General features: G+C 42.3%; 2 protein-coding genes across 3 annotated transcripts in view; one reads left to right on the top strand and one right to left on the bottom strand.

Annotated features, from left to right (window-relative positions):
- Positions 1-361: 361 nt before the first annotated feature.
- On the bottom strand, positions 362-10,504 carry LOC110974042 (muscarinic acetylcholine receptor M1-like). Its single transcript, XM_087129877.1, has 2 exons — positions 8,780-10,504; positions 362-2,352 (listed from the first exon to the last, which is right to left on the bottom strand). The coding sequence occupies exons 1-2, from the start codon at positions 10,091-10,093 to the stop codon at positions 2,173-2,175; spliced, it is 1,494 nt and encodes a 497-aa protein (XP_086986003.1). The 5' UTR covers positions 10,094-10,504; the 3' UTR covers positions 362-2,172.
- Positions 10,505-18,881: 8,377 nt separating this feature from the next.
- Positions 18,882-20,142, top strand: part of LOC110988645 (uncharacterized) — a 62,847-nt gene continuing 61,586 nt past the window's right edge. The window contains exon 1 of one of the 2 annotated variants that reach the window (XM_022252496.2): positions 18,882-19,227. In XM_022252496.2, coding sequence (XP_022108188.2) covers positions 19,075-19,227 — 153 coding nt within the window. In that variant the 5' untranslated portion in view covers positions 18,882-19,074. The remainder of the gene's footprint in view (positions 19,228-20,142) is intronic. The other variant, XM_087129836.1, reaches the window with a different exon arrangement.

The raw sequence follows: 20,142 nt of genomic DNA, 5'->3' as shown, positions 1-20,142 counted from the left end.
GTCACACTCTTTGGCAAGGCAGATTTTCATTGCTAAGATAATGGAGCTAGAGCCGATCACCCGAGCTTTGTTTGTATATGCCATTTTGAATGGCATTGAGATGGAACACGATCCATCGAGGCCTATTGCAAAGCGCATAATATGTAAACAACCCGTGACATTTTCCAAGGATGGATTCATCCATCGAATTATGACTTCAAATTATGCTGTAGACCCACTGAAACGGCATGCACAAACCTTGATTTATATGTTGATGAGTCACCGTGAAATAATGACATCGATTTCATCGATTTATCTAGAAACATTGGCGCTATCAACGAGCTTAAGTTGTATATTCCTAAATAGGTGTGTATTTTTTTATAAACTATACAGTACATTAATTCTGTCATATAGGAAGTATGTAAACTTTTCTCACGAGTCAACCACTAGACTTTTACTAAAAAAGGCTTTGTGTAAACGAATTATCAATCATGTTTTCAATGACTTGCTTTTTTTGCTGAATAAGATACTTGAGATGAACGATATGTTTACTATGCGTGTACTTCAGACTTTGAAACAGTGGTGATTTTGCACGAGTTGTACCCAACAACGCGGTACTACAATCGAAGACAAGTCCCCAAAATAAAATAAAAAATCCAATAAATTATACACATTGTCATCTATATCAGGCTGATGATATAATCCAAGCAACATTTATTTCATCATCAAATCTTCGTGATTTGGCATGGAAATTTTCAACTCAGTTTGTTGCAGAACTGTTCCGGCCACGAGGTTACCCCCGAGGGCAGAGTTGTAACGAGTCAATTTTTTTGTGACCGAAGTCGAGTACGTGTAATTTAACATTGTGAGACTCGAGTCGACTGGCTCGAGTTATCACAGCTCTGCTGGTCGTGTAAACATGAACGGGTTCCCATAAACTCAGCCGGCTTTCCTCTAAAAGAAATCGCCCAACCAATGATGAAACGGTTCTGGGTTAGCATTTCACGCTGCGCAATCATAACGTGGGAGTAACGACACATACTTTAGCGTACCAACGGTCGGCCGCCACAAAAATCGTATTCGCGACATGAGTGACGTGAACACTATTGTAAAACGGCATGGTAAATCATTTTAAATATTTTTTTCGTAAAAAAGTCTGCTTTGGGGACCCGAGTCTTATTACTTTTCACTCGAATCGAGTCTTCTGATGAGGGACTCCACTCGAGTCGAGTCATTTGGCTCACCGTGACTCGAGGTACCTAAGCCTTCATTTACCAGTTGTGACTCGACTGGAGTCGAAAAACTTTTGACTCGAGTCGAGTCATTGACTCAAGCCATTACAACTCTGCCCAAGCATGCTGTGTCAAAAAAGCCTCAAGACCAGCCCGAATAAATCTAGAACCCATGGGCTGAAGGTAGTTCGCGATCTTTTATAGTTACATTCTCAAGTAAGATTTGAAGCATTGCATGGTGGGAGTGTTAAACAAAAAAGGTTTCCGTCACAACACCGTTCCCCAAGACATCGGCTTGAAGCTCAGCGACATCTGGCGTCCCCTACTCTCTCCAGCACACCACCCCCCCCCCGGGAAGTAGGGTCTCCTATACCCAAAAACCCTCAGGCACCGGGTCCTCTCTACCCAGCCTAACCCCCCTTTTCCCGCCCTTTTCCACTTCACCGGTCACCACAGGATCCAACACCTTCACACTCCAGTACCCAGCAAGCCACACGCATCACCGCCCCTAAGCTGCTTATTTAAGCCAGCTAATCCGGAGTCTAGCTCATTCTCTCGTGAGGAAGGCCAGAGTACACTGGCCGAAACGTCGAGACCTGCTCTCACCGGTTCTTTTTAGAACCACATCGCTTCACAAAAGAGATATTTCCCACATGGTGTACTCGCAAACCTTTTTTGTTTAGTTACATTCTCGTTGTATAGATATCCTAGATCTCCTAACAAAGAGACTTGGAACGACAATGCCAGACGTTGAAGGTGTGAATGAAATCCTTTCTGTCATCCATCTCGAAATGACTTTTCAATAATGTTAATTGAAAATAAAGATGAAATTGATCCTATTTGTTTTACAGTTGAGCACTTGACCTTGTTCAAACTCCTCAGCATGACAACCAGTGACCAAGGTTGGTCGTATTTTAGCTGAATAATTTTTACAAATTTAAATGCATAATGACCTGTCCATTTAGCCTGGTGGCCGATCTGTGCCATTCTTGTTATTGTCGCCAGGGTAGGTATCGTTCAAGGTGACCTCTCTACACGGATGACGAAGTAACTGTTTGAAGGTCTGCCTGAATCTCCGGTCAGCAACAGCATAACATAACGGGTTCAGCGTACTATTTATGTACCCCAGAAAGACGCTCACCTGCAACAAGTCCGAAAACAGCACTTACAATTCGTAAATCAAGGTTACCAAAATAGTGCCGACCTAAACGATAGCCGAGTTGTTTTTCTTCACAACAGAGTATACCTGAGGGTTGTACAGACGTTCATGCGATGAGCGAACGACCACGTTCACGACAAACAATGTTTAACGAGCGCAATAGCAAGAATTTCATGAGGTGACAGAGTGAATTAAAACCGTTGAATCCGTTGAATCATATTTACGTTTAGATGAATCAGGTCATGCTACAGCAGGCTATCTGTTCCTTAGACAGGTTTTGCCATTTGACAGCACATTTAATGTGTACCAATATCGTTGTATTAGACACATCAGCGCATCAAAAATTAACTCAACTATCCAAACACCCATTGATTACCACCACATGTAACATGTACCACATAATGAATGATAACATTGTCCTCTTTACAGGTGAAGGGCTAAATGTGTATTTTGAGTCAAAACCTGACAACATCCAATTTCTGCAAACGCCGCACAGTGGGCCAGCTCAAAAAATTGTTTTGCGTAAGAAAGACACTAGACATAATTCCAAACCTCTGTGACGTCATTTAAGTGCTGAATTTTGATTGGCTGAAATATGCGTGCATCTTGTATTGTGTTTTTGACGAGAATTTAGAAATGACTTCTTTGATTAAGTTTTTAGGTATTTTAATTGTTATACAAATGTATGCCAATGGTTTGTTATCGCATTTGAAGCGATGTCCATAATATTTTATAACCATTATAATTTGATTTTGATTTTTTATTACCCCCGATCGTCGTTTCCAAAATGAAAACAATCAGAACTGAACAAACAAACATATTTTATTCACCACTATGACCAAATCTACAAAATATTTATTTTGTCAAGGTATGAAACCATAAAAAATTAAGAAAATTAATTCTAAGTAAACATAAGAATTGACCATTAATCATTCATTTTGCGGCGTAACTCATTTCTGCCTGGTTGTGTTTGTTATTTAGTAGTTCAAATTAACACTTATATTCTAAGCGCGTCAAAACAAAATATAGTTTTGGGCAATATCGGCAAGAAAACAGAATTAGGCATGTTCACTTTATGTCATCAGTGGGAACGAAGCATGTCTTGCATTGTTATTTACGGTACAGGTGATTTATAGGATGAGACAAACTTACCTGCACAGAAGGCTGCTATAGTTTGTAATAACTTACCTTATGACAAACCACTCTCTGAAGAATCACTTGGGTTGTGGGTTTGAGTAGGTGAGGATTCTCCTTCGATAAGAATGACAGGTTCGGGCTCCTTTGTCATCTCTCGGACTTCTGGGGGAACAGGTGTCCTGTTTTTCCTGTTGTACACAGACTTGTTGCTGATTACAATGCCACCGGTCACCGTAAGTCTGTGAAAAACGTCACTCATTGTGTGCGTCCTTGACGTTTTTCTTGCGTACCTCAACCGAAAGAGCTTGTTATCTTTGTTCCAAACCTCTTGGGCTTCTTCGCTCATCATGCCAATCGGTAGAATTGAGGATGAAATTATTGGTGCTCCGTGGATCAGTACGACTTGCTCACTGACTGGCATTTTGAACCAAGGATGCAGTTCAATGCACAGCTTTGCAGTATCCAAACAATAGGTGTCAGAATAAGGCTACCATTTCCTTGTTTCATAACCATTGTACTCCAAAGTATAGATAAATGTGTTTTCTTTCCCTTTCAGTTTGTCCAACCCTTTCGTTCTTATCCATGAGTTTCTTTACAACAGGCTGAATCTTGCAAGCCGTGGTTGACTGATCGTGATAACAATGTAGCTTCCTGCCACACAACGCCTGGGAGAGCATCTTCTCCACACCCCAACACACACACACAATACACATCTTGGCTTTCTCTGCACACCCAGGATAGTCTTTTGTATTTTCACGAGTGTATGTTTAAATGTGAATGGAAATGATGTTAAGTTTGATTGAGGGGATGGAAATGAGATGCGAAGGGTGGTAAAGGTGATGAGAACTGGCGGCAAAGAAGAACGTCTCCCTGAATTCCATCTGTGTAGATACGTTGTCGCTTGGCCCAGCTGCAGCGATATGATTTTTCTTCTTCAGGGCAATTCAGGCTCTAAAATTGTAAAACAAGCAGTCTGGCTTGTAGTAGGCAGCAGCTTGCCAAAAAGTAGAATTTTTAGAGTGGCTACCGAGCAATTTTCTGCTTGATGTTTGTTTTCAACCCGACTTGAGGGAGACGAGTCAACAACATTGATCAGTAAACCGTAAGTTGAAGAATTGAATTGTTCTTTCTACTTTATTCAAAGGATGTCATTTTCATTAACGGACCTTTGGTATTTCCTTATTGAGGGTATTGTTTGGAATTTGAATCGTTCGAGATGTGTTTTGATTGCTGATTTATTATAGTACTTGAACCAGAGACGCTTTAGTGACATGGAACACAAGTAATATTTTATGACGTTTGGGGAATAGAGTTAAGATGTTGCATCCATCCCGGTAAATGTCTTGCTGCATGATTGCGGTTAAAACAGATATTCTGAGCGAGAATTACTGTAATAATGTGCTGGAAATTGCAGACGGCCTGCTCCAATGTTGAGATGAAGCGAGAGCCAGACGGATTGTCCTTGACACCGTGAGGGCCAAGAAAGCTGCGAGCTGTCTAATGACCGTCAGCCACATATGTACCTCAGGAGAAAGTAGGCTGGAGCAGCATTTCGAGTTGATGGGATGTGAGAGGTGCTCAGAGACATCAGAGACTTCATTCATGGCAGTTTGCATGAACTCTGAACCGTGGATAAGTGTTTGTCTCTGGCATCACTCGTAGAAGTGAACATTTTTGCCACGAAATTTGAATTATTGTATGAATAAGAACCAGACGTCCTAGGTGTAGTGACAAATGCAACTGTTGATAGTAATTAATTTCTCTTAACTTTTGGAGTAACCTCTGACTTGTGATATGCCGTTATTGGCTCTGATTGTTCCTTGAGGTATTGCTGTTGGAAAAGTATTTTTAATTTAATAAAATGTGAGAAGTGTAAATTGAACCTGTGGACATTAATTCCTCGCGATTGTCATTGAGCACTGTTAGAGAAAGGCACTAATTCTGACAGTAGGGTCCCAATATTTCGGGGCCTATGGGAAGTCCTGAGGATAAAGCGATCAGAATTACGGGAACTAGATTCTCGTCAAGACCGCAGATGCTGGAGAATTTTGTTTTGAGCTGAAAGCTCTGCGCGCAGTATTTCCGTCAACTTTCAACCCAAGTTCTGATCTAAAAAGTTCCTGAATCTTTTTCTTTCTCTCTGCCATGACTGATCTGTCCTCATCTGACTGTATCCTCCACTTTTGGAACGGAAGTCTATATGCAATGTGAAGCATCATTTCGAAGCAACGAATCCATTGGTGTAGTGGGCAGAGTCCAAATTTCTGAGACGGGTTGTGGAAGATGGTGAATATTATTGAAGTCCTTAGGTGTGGCCCCGCAAGTGAAACATCGCATGGTTGAAGGAGTTTTAGTAATTGCATTGATGACTTTTTGGTCAATCGTGGTGAAGTGAAGATTGTACTTGACGTAGACGGTCTACTTTCTAGCTAATTCGCCTTCTACTTGAATGTCAAGATCAACTGTTTTAGGTTGAAGTTGCTGGATTTCCGTCTCCTTGTTCTGATGTTCTTCCTGCGATAGCTCCTGTGTTTCTTGTTTGTATTGTAGATGGATTGGCCGACAAAAGCGCCTAGATGAAGGAACAGGGTTTTCCCATATCACTTGTTCCCTGTATTTCAGTTGCAATGGTACAAGTGTGGTGCAAAACCAACTCGAATCATCAGACTGTTCTGTGGTTGTGAATCTTTGTTTGTACTCACTTTGACCCGATGAGCCATCAAAACCCCATTTGCAAATTAAGTCAAGAAAGAGGGGACGTTCTCAATTGTTCGTGAACATTGTCCTGTCGTTGTTCCAATATACGAAGGGCTGTATGGTCTAGAAGACTTTGTAGAGACACTTTGACCGACTCTTCGCTCAGATCTATATTTTGTGGGTAGCGCTTCTGCTTTGGTTCTCAAACAGCACTGTAAGGCGGGTAGACATCTGCATTTTTCTCTTTAGCGGCTGTTCTCAAGGCTTGATACGCAGACTTTGTCAAACCGGTTTCAATTAAAAGGGCAAGTGCCTTGTCTGGAGTAAACTTCGCAGGTGGGGGTGAGGAAATTAGTTTTCTTAGCTTTGCAGGTTTTGACGGACTCTGAATGGTAAATTGAAGAACATATCTCAAGTCTGGGTTCCTCCCTTAAGCTCCTTGAGAAGCTGCAAAAAGAAGCTCCTGGTGCTCACTTTCCTGCAGCAGTGTTTGGGCCCTCCGTTGTTTTGATCGCTTGGAAAGTAAAGTCGAATCCTTGCTCGGTCGACCTGCTCCTGAACCTGATGCTCCCTCATCAGACCTAGAGACTTCTTTCACTTTAGAGAGCCATTGATCAACTTCCAGTGGGGACAACACCTCTGCTTGTAACCACTCTCCATTTTCCCTCTCGAACTGAGATTTGTTGCGGCTACAAGCTATCCATTTTCCCTTCAATCTATACAGAAAACCGTACATGGTTGATTTGATCTTCTCTTGAATTTCCTCTGGAATGTCCAATTGCTGGATACCGTGATATTCAGAGAAAAAAACATGCATCTCCCAAATGGGACTTCAGTGTTGGATAGATTCCCTGAAGACCTGATAGCTTCAGTTAACAGCTTTCTTGGTATGGATTCCATGCTGAACTCATGAAATTATTGAATGAAATTGACTTGGTCCCGATATTGCGTTGATACTCAACTAGAGACAACTTGCAATTAACTACTGGGCTTTCAAGGGGTTTGGCTTCAAATCGGTTAATTCAAGGACCTGCAGCCTTGTCACTGGATCACACACGTCAAGAATCACTGACAGTTAGGGACTTCAAATACACGTATATTTGATTTTAAACAGATACCCCATGCTTTTCTCTGGATGACAATGCTGCTTGGTTGAAAACGGCATGGGAATACACCATGCCTCACTACGAAGCCATTACAAGTGTTTGGGGGTCACAATACGTCAGTACTCTTACTTAAATGAGTGCTTGATTTTTAAACAGGTATCGATGGGCTAGAAATGTATGCAAAACGCTTCTTCTAATCGTTGTTGTTGACATGTATTTGGTTTTCTGTCTACCTTATAACGACTACAAACAAATGAAAGACGACAATGTCTACAGAGCGTGTTGTATTTGGCAGTAGTGGTAGACGCCTCGAGGGAAATGCAACTTGTCACACGCACACGTCGTTACAGGCGCGTCGGAGCATTTCGCGTACCACTTTAAAATAGAATATCTTAAAAAGTCGCGGCCAGTTTTTTTTAATTGTTCCTGAAGGTTCAGGCTTTTGGAAAATATAAGAGCTAAAGCGGGAATCGGCGGGAATATGTATTTTCTTTGCGTGTGAAAAATGATGCAAATTTTAAACGAATTTTATCTGACATTTGGAGCTTTTTCAGACTTTAATCCTAAAGTGAACAGGTTATGAATCTTATTTTCATAAAATATAGTTTGTAAACAACATCCAAGCCAATTTCCATGGCGTTATCTTTTGTATAGCGACCACGTCGGCAAGTTAAATTAGACGTCAAGTTTTATTACTCACATTAAAAATGTCCCTTTTGTAGTAAATAAATCAGAATATCGCCCGTGATAAAGATTTCCGGTCGTTAATTTGTGCATGTAAAGTACCCGTTGACCATTGGAAACTAAAAAATACCCAGCATTGATTTTTGAACCAATCATCTTTCATCTATTTTGGCGCAGTTTGACCTTGAACTGGCCCGCTGTGCGTCGGCCGCCCGTACGGATCGTCATTACCAAAAGCTAGGGATGATCAAATGGCCCATCCGTTGGATAAAAGGGAAATGGGGGTCGGATTGCCCTCTGGGAAGAATTGAAAAGGTGAAAAAAAGAAAAGAAATGAAATGGAGTACACGGTATAGACTAATCCGATCAGACACCCTAACTGCGGTGGCGCCGCACTCACACGAACATTCTTCAGCTTGACGCGCGCGTGCATTTGGCAAATCACGACACCCTGTTGGTCGAAGAGGGCATGTAACGCGTAGGTACCGCCTGTCCACGAGCGTTGTGCCACCGCAGTGATGGTTTCTAATTCTGGTGGTCGAATTACACTACAGAAATAAAAATTTGGGTGCAAATACCTAGGAACTGAACCCCTCCTCTTTTTTTCACTGTGAATGGTTTGTCATTAAGTCAGTGAGCTTTTTGCGCGCTCCGCAGGCCCCCTTTCATCTGGAGAGATATTAACACCCTAAGCTATCAGCCTGTCTGGACTGACTAGTCCATTGGTCAGTCCGTCGATCCCATGCACGTATTATTTATTATGCAATCTATTCTTTGAAACTTACTGCATAGAGAGATTCCGGGAGGCAATCTGGACAGAGACTGACGACGACAACGATAATTGCCCAAGGCAGCCAGGTGATGACCATCGCGGCGATGATACTGCCGAGTATCCTGTTGGCTCGGTTGTTCTCCACCCGGGCTTTCCTCTCCACGTCGCGCGACCTAACGCCTCTGGATAAAAACTGTGGTCGCCTTGACGAGGTTTTGTTGGGTTTGTCCACTTCTCCAGGTTTAATCTCAAGCGAAGTTCCTTGATCTGGGACAGCTTTGGTCGGATCGGTTTTCGGAAATGTCGGGGCGGAATTATCGGGCGGGTTGGTGGGTTTTAAGTTGTCTATGTTCTTGTCTCCACACCCTGATGAGCTGCTGTGCGATTGGTGATCTGGCCTTTCCGTGACATCGCTACTTGACAGGTCAGAAAAACCGACATTTTCCAATCCTTCCATCGACGATTCGCGGAAACTCAACATGAAGGTGGGCTGCTTCTGGTTTGAAGGTTCGTTCTCTGGTGCTTTTGTGTTGGATGTTGCTGATGAGTTCTCACCGTTGCTGGGCTTTACGTACCGGCTCAAAACCACTTTCTGTCTTGCCTTTCTCTGCTTCGTCTCGGCCACAGTCTTACGGATCCTCTTATAGACATGGTAGTAGAGCACGATCACCACTGAAACAGGCAGCCAAAAAAATAGCACAGGTGCTGCAATACTAACGGCTCGGCTTTCTACATACTGGGGCTTACAGGTCCGGGTTGGGACGTTTCGTCCGCCGGCAAAGACAGGCCAGAGCACGGTGATGGGCAGCCAGATTACGATCGGCACCAGGTAGCTCAAGGTGATCAGTAAAGCCGCGTTGCGTTTGGTTCGCCACCTACGCCGATGGAAGAAGGGCTTGCGAAGAGCAACGAAGCGGTCCAAGCTGATCACGACGGCCGAGACCACGGAGAAGTGACTGAAGATGTGGTCGCAAAAGACGAAGATATCGCAAAAGATTTCCCCGAAGGGCCAGTGGCCTAGGATGAAGACGGCACCGTACAGGGGCATGTCGACACAGCCAACCAACAGATCAGACACTGCCAGGCTTAGGATGAAACACTGGTTAAAACCCTGGAGGTCTTTGTTGCGGCAGAAGGATACGATGACCAAAATATTCCCGGTGATGGTCAGGAAAACCACAGAGGAGACTACCGTTGCCAGCACCACCTGAACAGTGCACGGTAAATGGGGCAACGGACGCGTGGTTGCAACCACCGACTGGGCGTCGGTGAATGTACCCACGGAGTCATGATCGTTCAAGTAGATAGCGTCAGTTGTGTTGACCATCTTGAGCAGAAGATGTTGGACGTTGCAGACAGAGAAGTAAATGAAGAGGAAGTGCCGTGAGGGAGAGACGTATGCCTCTTGTCGATCTTAGATTATTTCTTGCTCCGTGTGCAGATACAGACAGAGCAGTTACATTTTTATCCAACTCAAATCGGTCTCGGAATGAAGAAAATCGAACGATAAAACTTTGCTTTTCAAAATGTTGTTGGAGAGGTCTTTTTTTACATACACCTGCGATTGAATGCATTTGTTCGTTTACGGTGTTTTAACCTTTTCAGATTCGTCACGTTGTTGAAAAAAAAAAGATTAACTAAAGGTCTGCTTGGTTTGCCTCTTGCTTACTAAACGCCTACGAGCAGTAATGGTTCATCAGCTAAGAATGACGTATATACGCTTTGTTGCAAAAGCCGTCAAGCGCTCCATACTAATCAATTTCCCCCGAGTGCTCCGCAGTCCCGCAAGATTGGAATCGTTCCTGCGGTAAATGTGTCAGATGTCATTTGGGATGGATTATGTTTCAGAATTACCGGACTGATCCCTCCAATTACTGCAACTTCAGTTGTAATTCACGAGTGTAAATCGCTTTTCAAAAGTGTGAGGGGGGCATAACTTCATCTAAAGCGAGCGCGAAACACAAAGCCTTAACAATGCGGGGTCCGAGGCCCGCTTGAGGGCCCAAGAAATTTGGGGTTTTGGTTGTTTTTAGTGCAATATGAGGCAATTTCTGACCATTTTAAAATATTTTTTAGTGAATGCTTACAAGATTTATTTCATTTCATTTTTTAAAATGTGGAATATGAATCAAAATAATGTAGGCCTGCTTACCCTTCATTTTTAAATTAAGGTCTGGAAAAAATGGAGGGGGAAATGATATGATATCCCCCACTTTAAAATGTGGACGGGACATGTCCCCCTCCCCTATCTGGGTTCGATCGATGGCCATATCTTTATCTCCAGTTCAGTGACTGGACAAGAACGGGAATAGCTGGGTCTTGAGTGACTGTGCATTCACCGTGATTACACCCTCCACTGTCTTGCCGTCTCGCCGGTGGACATAACGCAGCTTAATTCAACTCCCCGCCCAATACGAAGCGAGATCTAGTATGCGAAAACTTGGAGAAGCATGTGGATCGATACTATACCTCATCTCCAGTGACGCTTACATCTGTCCTTGGTTATAAATTACTATTTTCCAAATAGTATTGCTCATGGAGTTTGAATTCAGATTGGTTTAAGGGAAATTGCAGAGATACACAGATGGACTAAGCCACGAAAATCAAATCCACCGGTGGCTTATGATCTTTTCCGCCCTCAGCAGACCTAGCATTATTTTAACAGTAGGGCTGAATAACCGAATATTCGATCGCTTATCAAATATTCGAATATTACTTTTCGAATTTGAATATTCGAATGCAAAATTCATGAAAGGAAAGGAAGATTTTCTTTTAAATGAGAAAAATTGCATATGGAGGCTTGTTTCAAGCAGATTCAAATGAAAAGCTACAGAAATCTTACAATGATTCAAAAAGTAAATTATTCAATAAACAATTTAAAAGGAGTAGAGATTTACAACAGGAAAAGAAGCACTGTTCGTCTCTAAAACCTTGCTAAATCGTGGCTGGAGATACTCCCAGATGTGAGAAGCTCTTATATTGATCATAATGTTCAATTGTGTGCATTATTGCTACTGATTTTGTATACAGTTTGTTTATCAACAATCTGCCAGTCGGTACTACCAAATACTCGGATATTTGATCAAATTGAAGGTCGAATATTCGAATAGTGAATATTATTCGACTTGGCTCAGCTCAGCATAAAAAGCCAAATCTTCACGTGAAACGAATTGTTCTTTGTTCAAGTCTCTTAAAGTTTTCTTGTGTAGCGTGCACCTTAATTGAACATTGGGTTAATGGTAAATTTCTTTTTAAAGATGGGATTCCAGAGAACCCCACATCAGTATATCTTATTATGTTTGTTTTAGCTGTGCAGTAATCATGACTTGTGTATGGATATTATTCTGCCATTTTATGATATGACTTTGGATAAAAACCCTTGCAAACCAAAACATTTCATACCCTCTATTTTTTCCACCTCCCACATCTTTTTACCCGCTTTTGTACGTTCATATTCTTTATTTTTAACTCCATGTTATTTACGAATTATATTATTAGCTTTTCCATTAATTATATAACCGGCGGACAAGCCCCGTCACATCATCGCGAGATTCTTAATATCTTAGCGAGCACCACTCTGTCCTGGCGGATGCAAAGGTAGCTCTCAGCACTACACTGGGATGTCCATCTTACGTGATCTACCAGCTGTAGATGCCTTAAAGATGACTTCATTGCGAGACGTCAGTGAAAAGGGCATATGACCCTGGCCACCATCCTGTTTTTCGAAAAGGCGAGCCCTACATCCAGGACATAAAATTCACATCTTCTCCAACCTCCCCAGCCCGTTCAATTCATCCATCAAAGCTGTGTGTTCATTTTATATATCTAAGTTGATTTTCCCGGTCCATGTAAGTTGATTCCCTCCTAATATCGGTTGACGCATTCAACATTGTTCTCAAACCTCATCTAGTTAAGGAGGCTTTTTCTAACACGGCAATACACCTCAGCTAGTGATGGGTATTGTCAAATCTCACATCTTACAGATACAGTGCACACAACACTTGATGGTTGCATTTAATACGAAAACGAGTTACAGATGAATCTTGCAAAGACCGAGGAGATTGATTTCAGACGAAATCCCAGTAACATCCAGCCACTGTGTATCCATGGATCTGAGGTAGAAAGGGTTGCCTACTTTAGATTTTTACGCGCACATATGACTAACGATCTGAAATGGACAACCCCATGTTGATTTCTTAATAAGGAAAGCTTAACAGCGTCTGTTTTGTCTCAGAAGACCGAGGAGTTTCGGGGTCAGGTCTGTTGGTGAAGGTCTATCGGGCAATGGTTGAGAGTGTCCTGACATTCTCAATCGCTGTCTGGTACGGGAACACCACAGTGGAAGACCGGAAACGTCTCAATCGCGTTTTAAAACTGTTAGCATTACAACTGGCTGTAAACTACCTGCAGTGGAAGAACTTTATGAGGCAAGGGTCTTAAAGCAGTGTAGATCGATCGTTTCAGCTGGATTCCGTCCTGCGAATGACTTATTTCAGCGGATGAGATCAGAATGATAATACCTTACAGATCAATTCGCGCAGATTCGACTCGAACCTTGAACAGTTTTTACCCAAGTGCAGTTCATTTATTGAATGTACAGGTAAAGGTACAGTCAAAGTCCTAATCAGTGATTCATCAGATTTTATTGTTATCTTAATCTCATTTTATTTATCACTCGTTATTTTACTCATGCTATCTGAAATTATTTGTTGTAGTTTGGGTGTACATTTTTTTTAGCGTCGTTTATTATTGTTTTGTATTTACATATATTTTTTGATTATCAAGTTTTTAACGGTCGCAAAACCACAACGAATTTCAATGTATTTTAATAACTATGTTGGATACAAATGATATTAAATAAATGAGTGAATGTACCAGCAACGGTTTTGTCGACATTTGCTCTGGTCACATAAATCGACAGTCCCGGCTATACCCTTTTGTAACTCACCATTAAGGGCAAATCAATTTGCATCATGGGCGATTCCTACTTAAGTGTGAGTCTCGACTTGCACCTCCAAGATTACTTGTGTGTGAACAAAGACAAAGTGGACTGGTGGGGAACGTTGCCCTGTATGTACATAACTCTGTTACCCTCATGAACTAAATGACCTCCCGCTAACAGTTCCGACTGTGATTCCATGTTTATTGAATTCTCTCGTTTTCAGAGTACAAATACTATAGTTGGCATAATTGAAAAACTACCAAATGAATTTGTCGCTACTTCGACAGCATTCTCGTAAATATCAGCAAAGAACATAAATTATTTCTTATAATGGGTGATCTTAATATTGATATTTTGAAAAATAACAGCCGCAATCCAACCCCATATTGTATCAAATCTGACAAAAAATATTTCTGGTAAATTCATTTTCAGCCTTCAGCTAAAGTTTAACATAGAATTGCACGATACTCTAGATTAAATTAAACATACCCAACGTGTTTATTAATATTAAGGTCGAGGTTTTATGTCTGTACCTCTGTTCATTCGAGCTGAGCTTATTTTCTTTTATTTTTGCAAAATCAATAGTTGTTGGGTGGCATGTGAGACTTGATTAAATTTCAATAATATTCGAAGGAGCAAGAAATGAAAAGCTTGCACTATAGGAGTCCTTCGAGAGCTGATTAAAAATGTATGGACATGTACACTGGCCAAGGGATAAAAGGGACATGTGACTTTATTCATTGAAGCATTCGTTTGTATTTATCAGGTTGGCGTCGTCCGTCATGGATCAGGTGGAATGAATTCAGCGCCATTGTGACCCCCCCCCATCGTTGCTCTTGTCTTGTATTTTTCCGGCGTATACCTTACAGAGAATGCATAGTTTGTACATTATGGTGATATTCATTGGGATGACTGCTTTTAGTGAGAGAGAGACCTATTCTATGGCCAAACATTCAGTTAAACGTTTTTCATGGTTTTCAGCACTCGCAATCAAGTGGATAATTTCTACGAGCTGCTAGGAGGCCACTTGATACATTCCCAGTGCAATTTCTCGGACAGGCCTTGCCACCGCCTTAATTGGCTGTATTCTCCATAGGCAATAATCATTACGCGTTTCATTGGAGTCATAATGCACGAAGCCTAATAATGAACTTGGGACTTAATCCACTCGCTTTTTATCATAAACCTTAAATGGCCTTTCACTTATCCTGCTGCCTTTAATTGACTGTATTCGCCTGTGTCGAGAATCATTACTCATTCGTACGACCGACCTCACAAGCAACGGCATTATTACAAAAAAAATGGTTGGACCAAAATAAACTTCATTTTTCCATTCACTCGAGGTCAGTAATCTTGAAGGCTGTGATTATGAGTTCCGAGCTGAATCAAGAGAGGGTGCACTTTTCCTAGCAACGGAGGCTTCTTTAGTGGGAAGTATTGATCTCCATGAGATTGATGATTGGAACTGTACTTCGCTGGTTCGCGAACGACTATATAAAATGCACGCCTTATGGTCGCGTCACTACTAACAAAACGAACGCTCCCCCAACAGGGCTCAACCTATTGGGGGTTGCACCTGTTCAAAGCGGAAACACGCCCTCCTTTCCACGTGGGACATCCCTTGAAGTACTAACGTCTGAACATAGAACTGCATTGGGGATTTCACATTAGCGCCCTCTGTGCATATCCGCAATGAAACCGAGGCTTCTAATTCTGTGTTGAACTTCGTCGCCTGCCCGCGGAGTCGACACACTAAATGCAGTATCCGGTTAGTAAGTGTGACGCCACGCTATTTCGCGGTAAATTGGCCTTATTTTTTCTTTTGATTTTACGTGTCGAGTCCGTCCTGAAAGACTCTTCCACAAAAATTTGCAGCCTGAAAAGTCTGAATTTACCCCACCTTTACGTATTTTGTGTCTTGACTCCTTACTTTCAATCGTCTGATCGTATTAAGAATTGAAGCTGACACAAACAGCCTCGTTTTCAAACGCGGAAGTGCGCAGATCGACGCTAAAAGCGTCGTATTGGGACCCCTTTATAGCTCTATGCGTCTGAACAATTAAGTCGAAACAGCATCCTTCCTTGCTTTGGTTGAATGCTGCAGCTCACATGCCCACCGATGGCAGAGGGTTCGGTGATGGGTGACTTTTGTTCAAAATAATCCAAAGGGCGTATCCAGAACCAAATTTTGAGGGGGAGTATGTATGTAACCTTTATGACCTTTTTGAGGACTAAGGCTACTTTTTGGTGCTTTTTACGATCTGTTGGGAGGGAAAGGAAATAGACAGACATTGCCTTTCTTTCAATGTAAAAAATTGCCCGTTTTTTTGGTGAATGAAGCATCCCCCCACCCCGCTCTCCAGATCCAGCCTACTTTTTTGTATAGTCGATATCCACGGCGCCGTGTTTGTTTCACACAGATCTGGATCGTGCCAGTGATTCGTTGTTGGTTTACGGACACCAAAACGCGCCTAATTGGTGGTGCGAACCATCGTCAGGATCACTGATCCAGACCCAGATCCACATTAATTAACACGTGGACCAGTAGTGTGGTCGAGGTCCCTGACACGTACGTGCTAATGTTCAATGTACATGTACTGTACGTACATAATTTACCATTGAATCTGGTCATAGCTTGGAGTAATACCGGAAGAATGATGGTATCCAGATGTTGTGTTTGGGTTGTACGACAAGGGATCTGATTCTTCAGATTTCCCAAGTAAAGAAAGCAGCGAAGTGAATTGGTACATGCACATTAATATAAACATCAGTAGGTTTTCACAAATTCACAGGTTGGCTCCATGAACACAAACGATGTAATTTATGCTACTTGTGATGGAAGGGGCCATACTAAGAAACGGCAATCTCGTGCGCACAGGAAAAAATCACTATTATAAAGTTTTCACGGAGCACTAAAAATCCCACTTAGATTAGAAACTAAAAGCAAAAACGAGTTAATGGGATTTTCTGAAGAAAAAAACGAACAAAGCCAGAAAACCTGAGAGAAATGATCATCAGAGTCGCGCCCCGGCAAGAAGTGTGAGCGGGCAATTGAACATGTACAGCCCTGTGTACATTTTCAATTGCCCGCTCACACTTCTTGCCGCCAAGGCCATTTGTGCGCATATGCGAGCATATTACGAATTTATTTAGTGCCCTTAAATGTCACATGACTCTGAACCTGATGACGTCGTCATCATATAATGTCATCTTCGTCGATAACACTTCCCTTTCTAGCAATCTGCAAAGCTTCATACCAATGGGACCTGTACTTCAGGAAATAATACGGAATTAACACATGCACCTTTCACGACGTCATTCTCATATCAGGTCAATTCTCGTCTACAACACTTCCCTTTCTAGCTATCTGCAAAGTTTCACGGTGGAACATTTCATGCAAAAGATAGAGTGGACCTTAATCCTGGACGCTACTCTTCAATATTACAGACAGAAAATGTTCGTAACCTACAGGTTCACGACCCCGTTCACAGCTCTTGAACACATAGGAAGGCAAAAAAAACAAAACAAAATCAAAGCAGATGGCCACTTATGTAAAACCTTATGCGTCTCCTGTATCAAAAAAGCAGAACAGCAGAATTCAAGGTTGTCAAAACGTTCGATCCTCCTTTCTGCCTGTCCCAAAGGAGAAAAGCAGATGGCCACTTTTCGGCCGCAAGTGAACGAGGGAAAAGTAAAATCTGATTTTCTGGTTGCAGAAAAGCAGAAAAGTAGAAAAGTGCATCACACACACAAAAAAATGTTTAGTCTGCTTTTCAGGAAGCAGAAATGTAGAAAAGTAGAAAATTGCATGTTACAAAGACGTAAATCTGCTTTTCTGCTCCTCTGAAGGTAGAAAAGCAGATGGCCAATTTTCGTCCTTAATACTTACTTAGCCGAATTTCGGTGTTGTAAACATTGTGCATTAAGAATATCAATAGAGGGCGCTATTAGCTGTGGCCGGTAACCACTAGCACAGCATCGTGATCGCTTTGACACCCTTTTCGGGCGTTGGGCGGGAAGGGCTGATGGCCTTGCGCAGAGTTTAGCGAAGGAAATACGTCGCACGGGGTCACAACCAACGACACGCAGAGTATTTTTGGTAAATTTCTGCCAGGTGTGCGAGCTCGCTCAATGTGGGGATTAATTATTCGACATTTTTTTCTTTTCTTCCTCATTGCTGAGAATATTCTCACTTCACTTTATTAGTTCACCCAAAATTGATCAAGATAACCATAACCAATGATTTGAAATTATTGCCAAAAGACACGTGATCAGTGATACTTAACGAGAAGATAAATTACCGTGAGAGTATCAAGGCTATATTTTTTAAAAATCATTTTAGCCAACACTTTGGCCTGTGTCAAAGCATTGTCAACGGCAAACCAAAAACTCAAAACAAGGCTTCCCAACAGGAAGAGATAACCTCGCGGTCGGAGGTCATGCACAAAGAAGCCCTTCCCAGCGCCCTGTTTTGGGCGCTGGGAAACGAGTGCAGATCCGAGAGAATATGGAACGGCCTGCCCCGGCCATCCCGTCCCTCGCAGTTGACAATTAACCCGTATTTACAATGTAAGCGAGTATGGGTTTATGATTTAAGTTACAGAAGACACATTGAACATTTCATACCCTACAAAAGCTTTCTTTTAAAAATTATTTGGCTAAGTTGGTGTAACATTTGGGCTGATTTTTGGACTAAACAGCCAGCCAGCCAGCGAGAAAAATTAACTTTTCTCCAATCTGAAAAACAGATTTATTTCTCTTTTAAGCCAAACGTTTTGACGGCAAGTTATTTTTTACTTATCATCCCCTGAGTGGGTTCGGCATGCAGGTCACCCTGTTTATGTAGCACCGCGTCTAGACCCGGCCTTCGAACCAACCCCCAAAAAAATGTTATTGCAGAAAAACAACATATGAAAACCTCGAAAGGTCTGCTGAGAAGCAAATGTCAATGCAAAACTGATCAAGAACCATTTTTTTAGGGGGATGGAAAATGCTTTGTAATTCGTAGTACGCTGGTGTCCGTGCGCTTTCTTTTCGCAGACACCAGGCGCCACCTTGCGGCCAAATATCTTCTCGCGCGCTCTTCCCGTGCTGGTATCCACTCGTTTCTGTCTAATGCCTTGTACGATAAATTTACTGACGACCAGCGATACCGATTCAACAAACTGGCTAAAAATGTACGTGAACATGTACATAGTGCACTGTATGAGAAACGTGTACGATATGAATGGCTTTCCAGTGACTGAAGGCCTACACGTAAGTTTAGCCGCCGTGTGCCCCGTGTGAGTCTTCGCCCCGGCTCGAGCTCCCGGTCACGTCGTGTCCGGCGGTGACGTGAGTACGATAATACCGACACTGAAATCAACATGGACGAAATGACCGACGGAGTCAAGACTCTGAATCTCCAGCGGGCTCTTTCTGGGGGATTTGGTTTCTCGTTGATGGGAGGGAAGGGGACCAGCTTCCCTCCAGTCATATGTGACGTCTTGAGCAATTCGCCAGCCTCGAGGTGTGAGCAGGTGAGGCAGTATTATCGGGGGCGGTGACCAAATCACTGAATGCGCCCCGAGCATGTCGAGCATGTCTGGCAAATGCAGGACTCCCCTTTAAATCCTCGTCCCTGCATCATGTAGCCCCAGGATTGGGCTATTCAATTTCAACTGGACAGTCTCCGTATCCTTGGCCCTACCCACGAAGATAAAAACCTTCTGAAAAGGGTTTGCGTTTTAAATTGAACAATTTTTGAAAGGCACTGCCACGGGGCATGCTGGTTATGCTGGATACTAAACATTACAATGTACCCTACGTGTTGGATGAAGCCACAGTTGTCAACAAACTACATACATCATGAACTGGCTGTCCATATGCAAAATACATCATACTTAAGTGTCAGTTTGATTTCAAAAGGGTGATGTCACCACCTTAAAAAGGCATTTATGCAAACATTTTTGTATTTTGTATATCATTTTGTTTTACTTTTTTGTGGAATGATGATACCCACTTTCTTCTGCGAATTTGTCTTAACCGCCTTGCATGCCCTTGCCGTTCATCATAACTACATGTGCATGGGAACTAGGTACCGATATAGGCTTGCCAAAGTTCTAAATATGGTCCACTCTCATAACAAAGCTGTGGGGACCAGACATAACATTAATTAGGACTTGTTACAAAAGGAATGAAAATACAGGAAAAAAGGACGGTATTTTGTTAAGGTGTTCTCTTATATAGGGAGCTGACAGTACTTAACATGCTGTGTGATGTTGATTTGAAAGTGCTGTGCAGGTGAACGAGAGATGTGGCTGAAGGGGCAGGTGGATATGTACATGTACTGTACTGTGTATAACAAGAGGGTGATGCATGATTGTGACCTGCTTTTCCACCTACTGTGTGTAGGAAGGGGATGGATTATGGTTGAAATAATACATTTTGTGATG

The sequence above is a fragment of the Acanthaster planci genome, linkage group LG19, assembly GCF_054643075.1.
Source record: "Acanthaster planci isolate LZ-2023a linkage group LG19, COTS_SCS, whole genome shotgun sequence".
NCBI classification, from domain to species: Eukaryota; Metazoa; Echinodermata; class Asteroidea; order Valvatida; family Acanthasteridae; genus Acanthaster; species Acanthaster planci.
Note: the sequence above shows the minus strand (reverse complement) of the source record. Positions and strands in the feature narration are given on the sequence as shown.

Coding starts and splice junctions, on each gene's coding strand:
- LOC110974042 (XM_087129877.1), bottom strand. CDS start 10,093: ATGGTCAACACAACTGACGCTATCTACTTGAACGATCATGACTCCGTG. Junction 2,353..8,779: donor TCCCGGAATCTCTCTATGCA/GTAAGTTTCAAA, acceptor GACTTGTTGCAG/GTGAGCGTCTTTCTGGGGTA.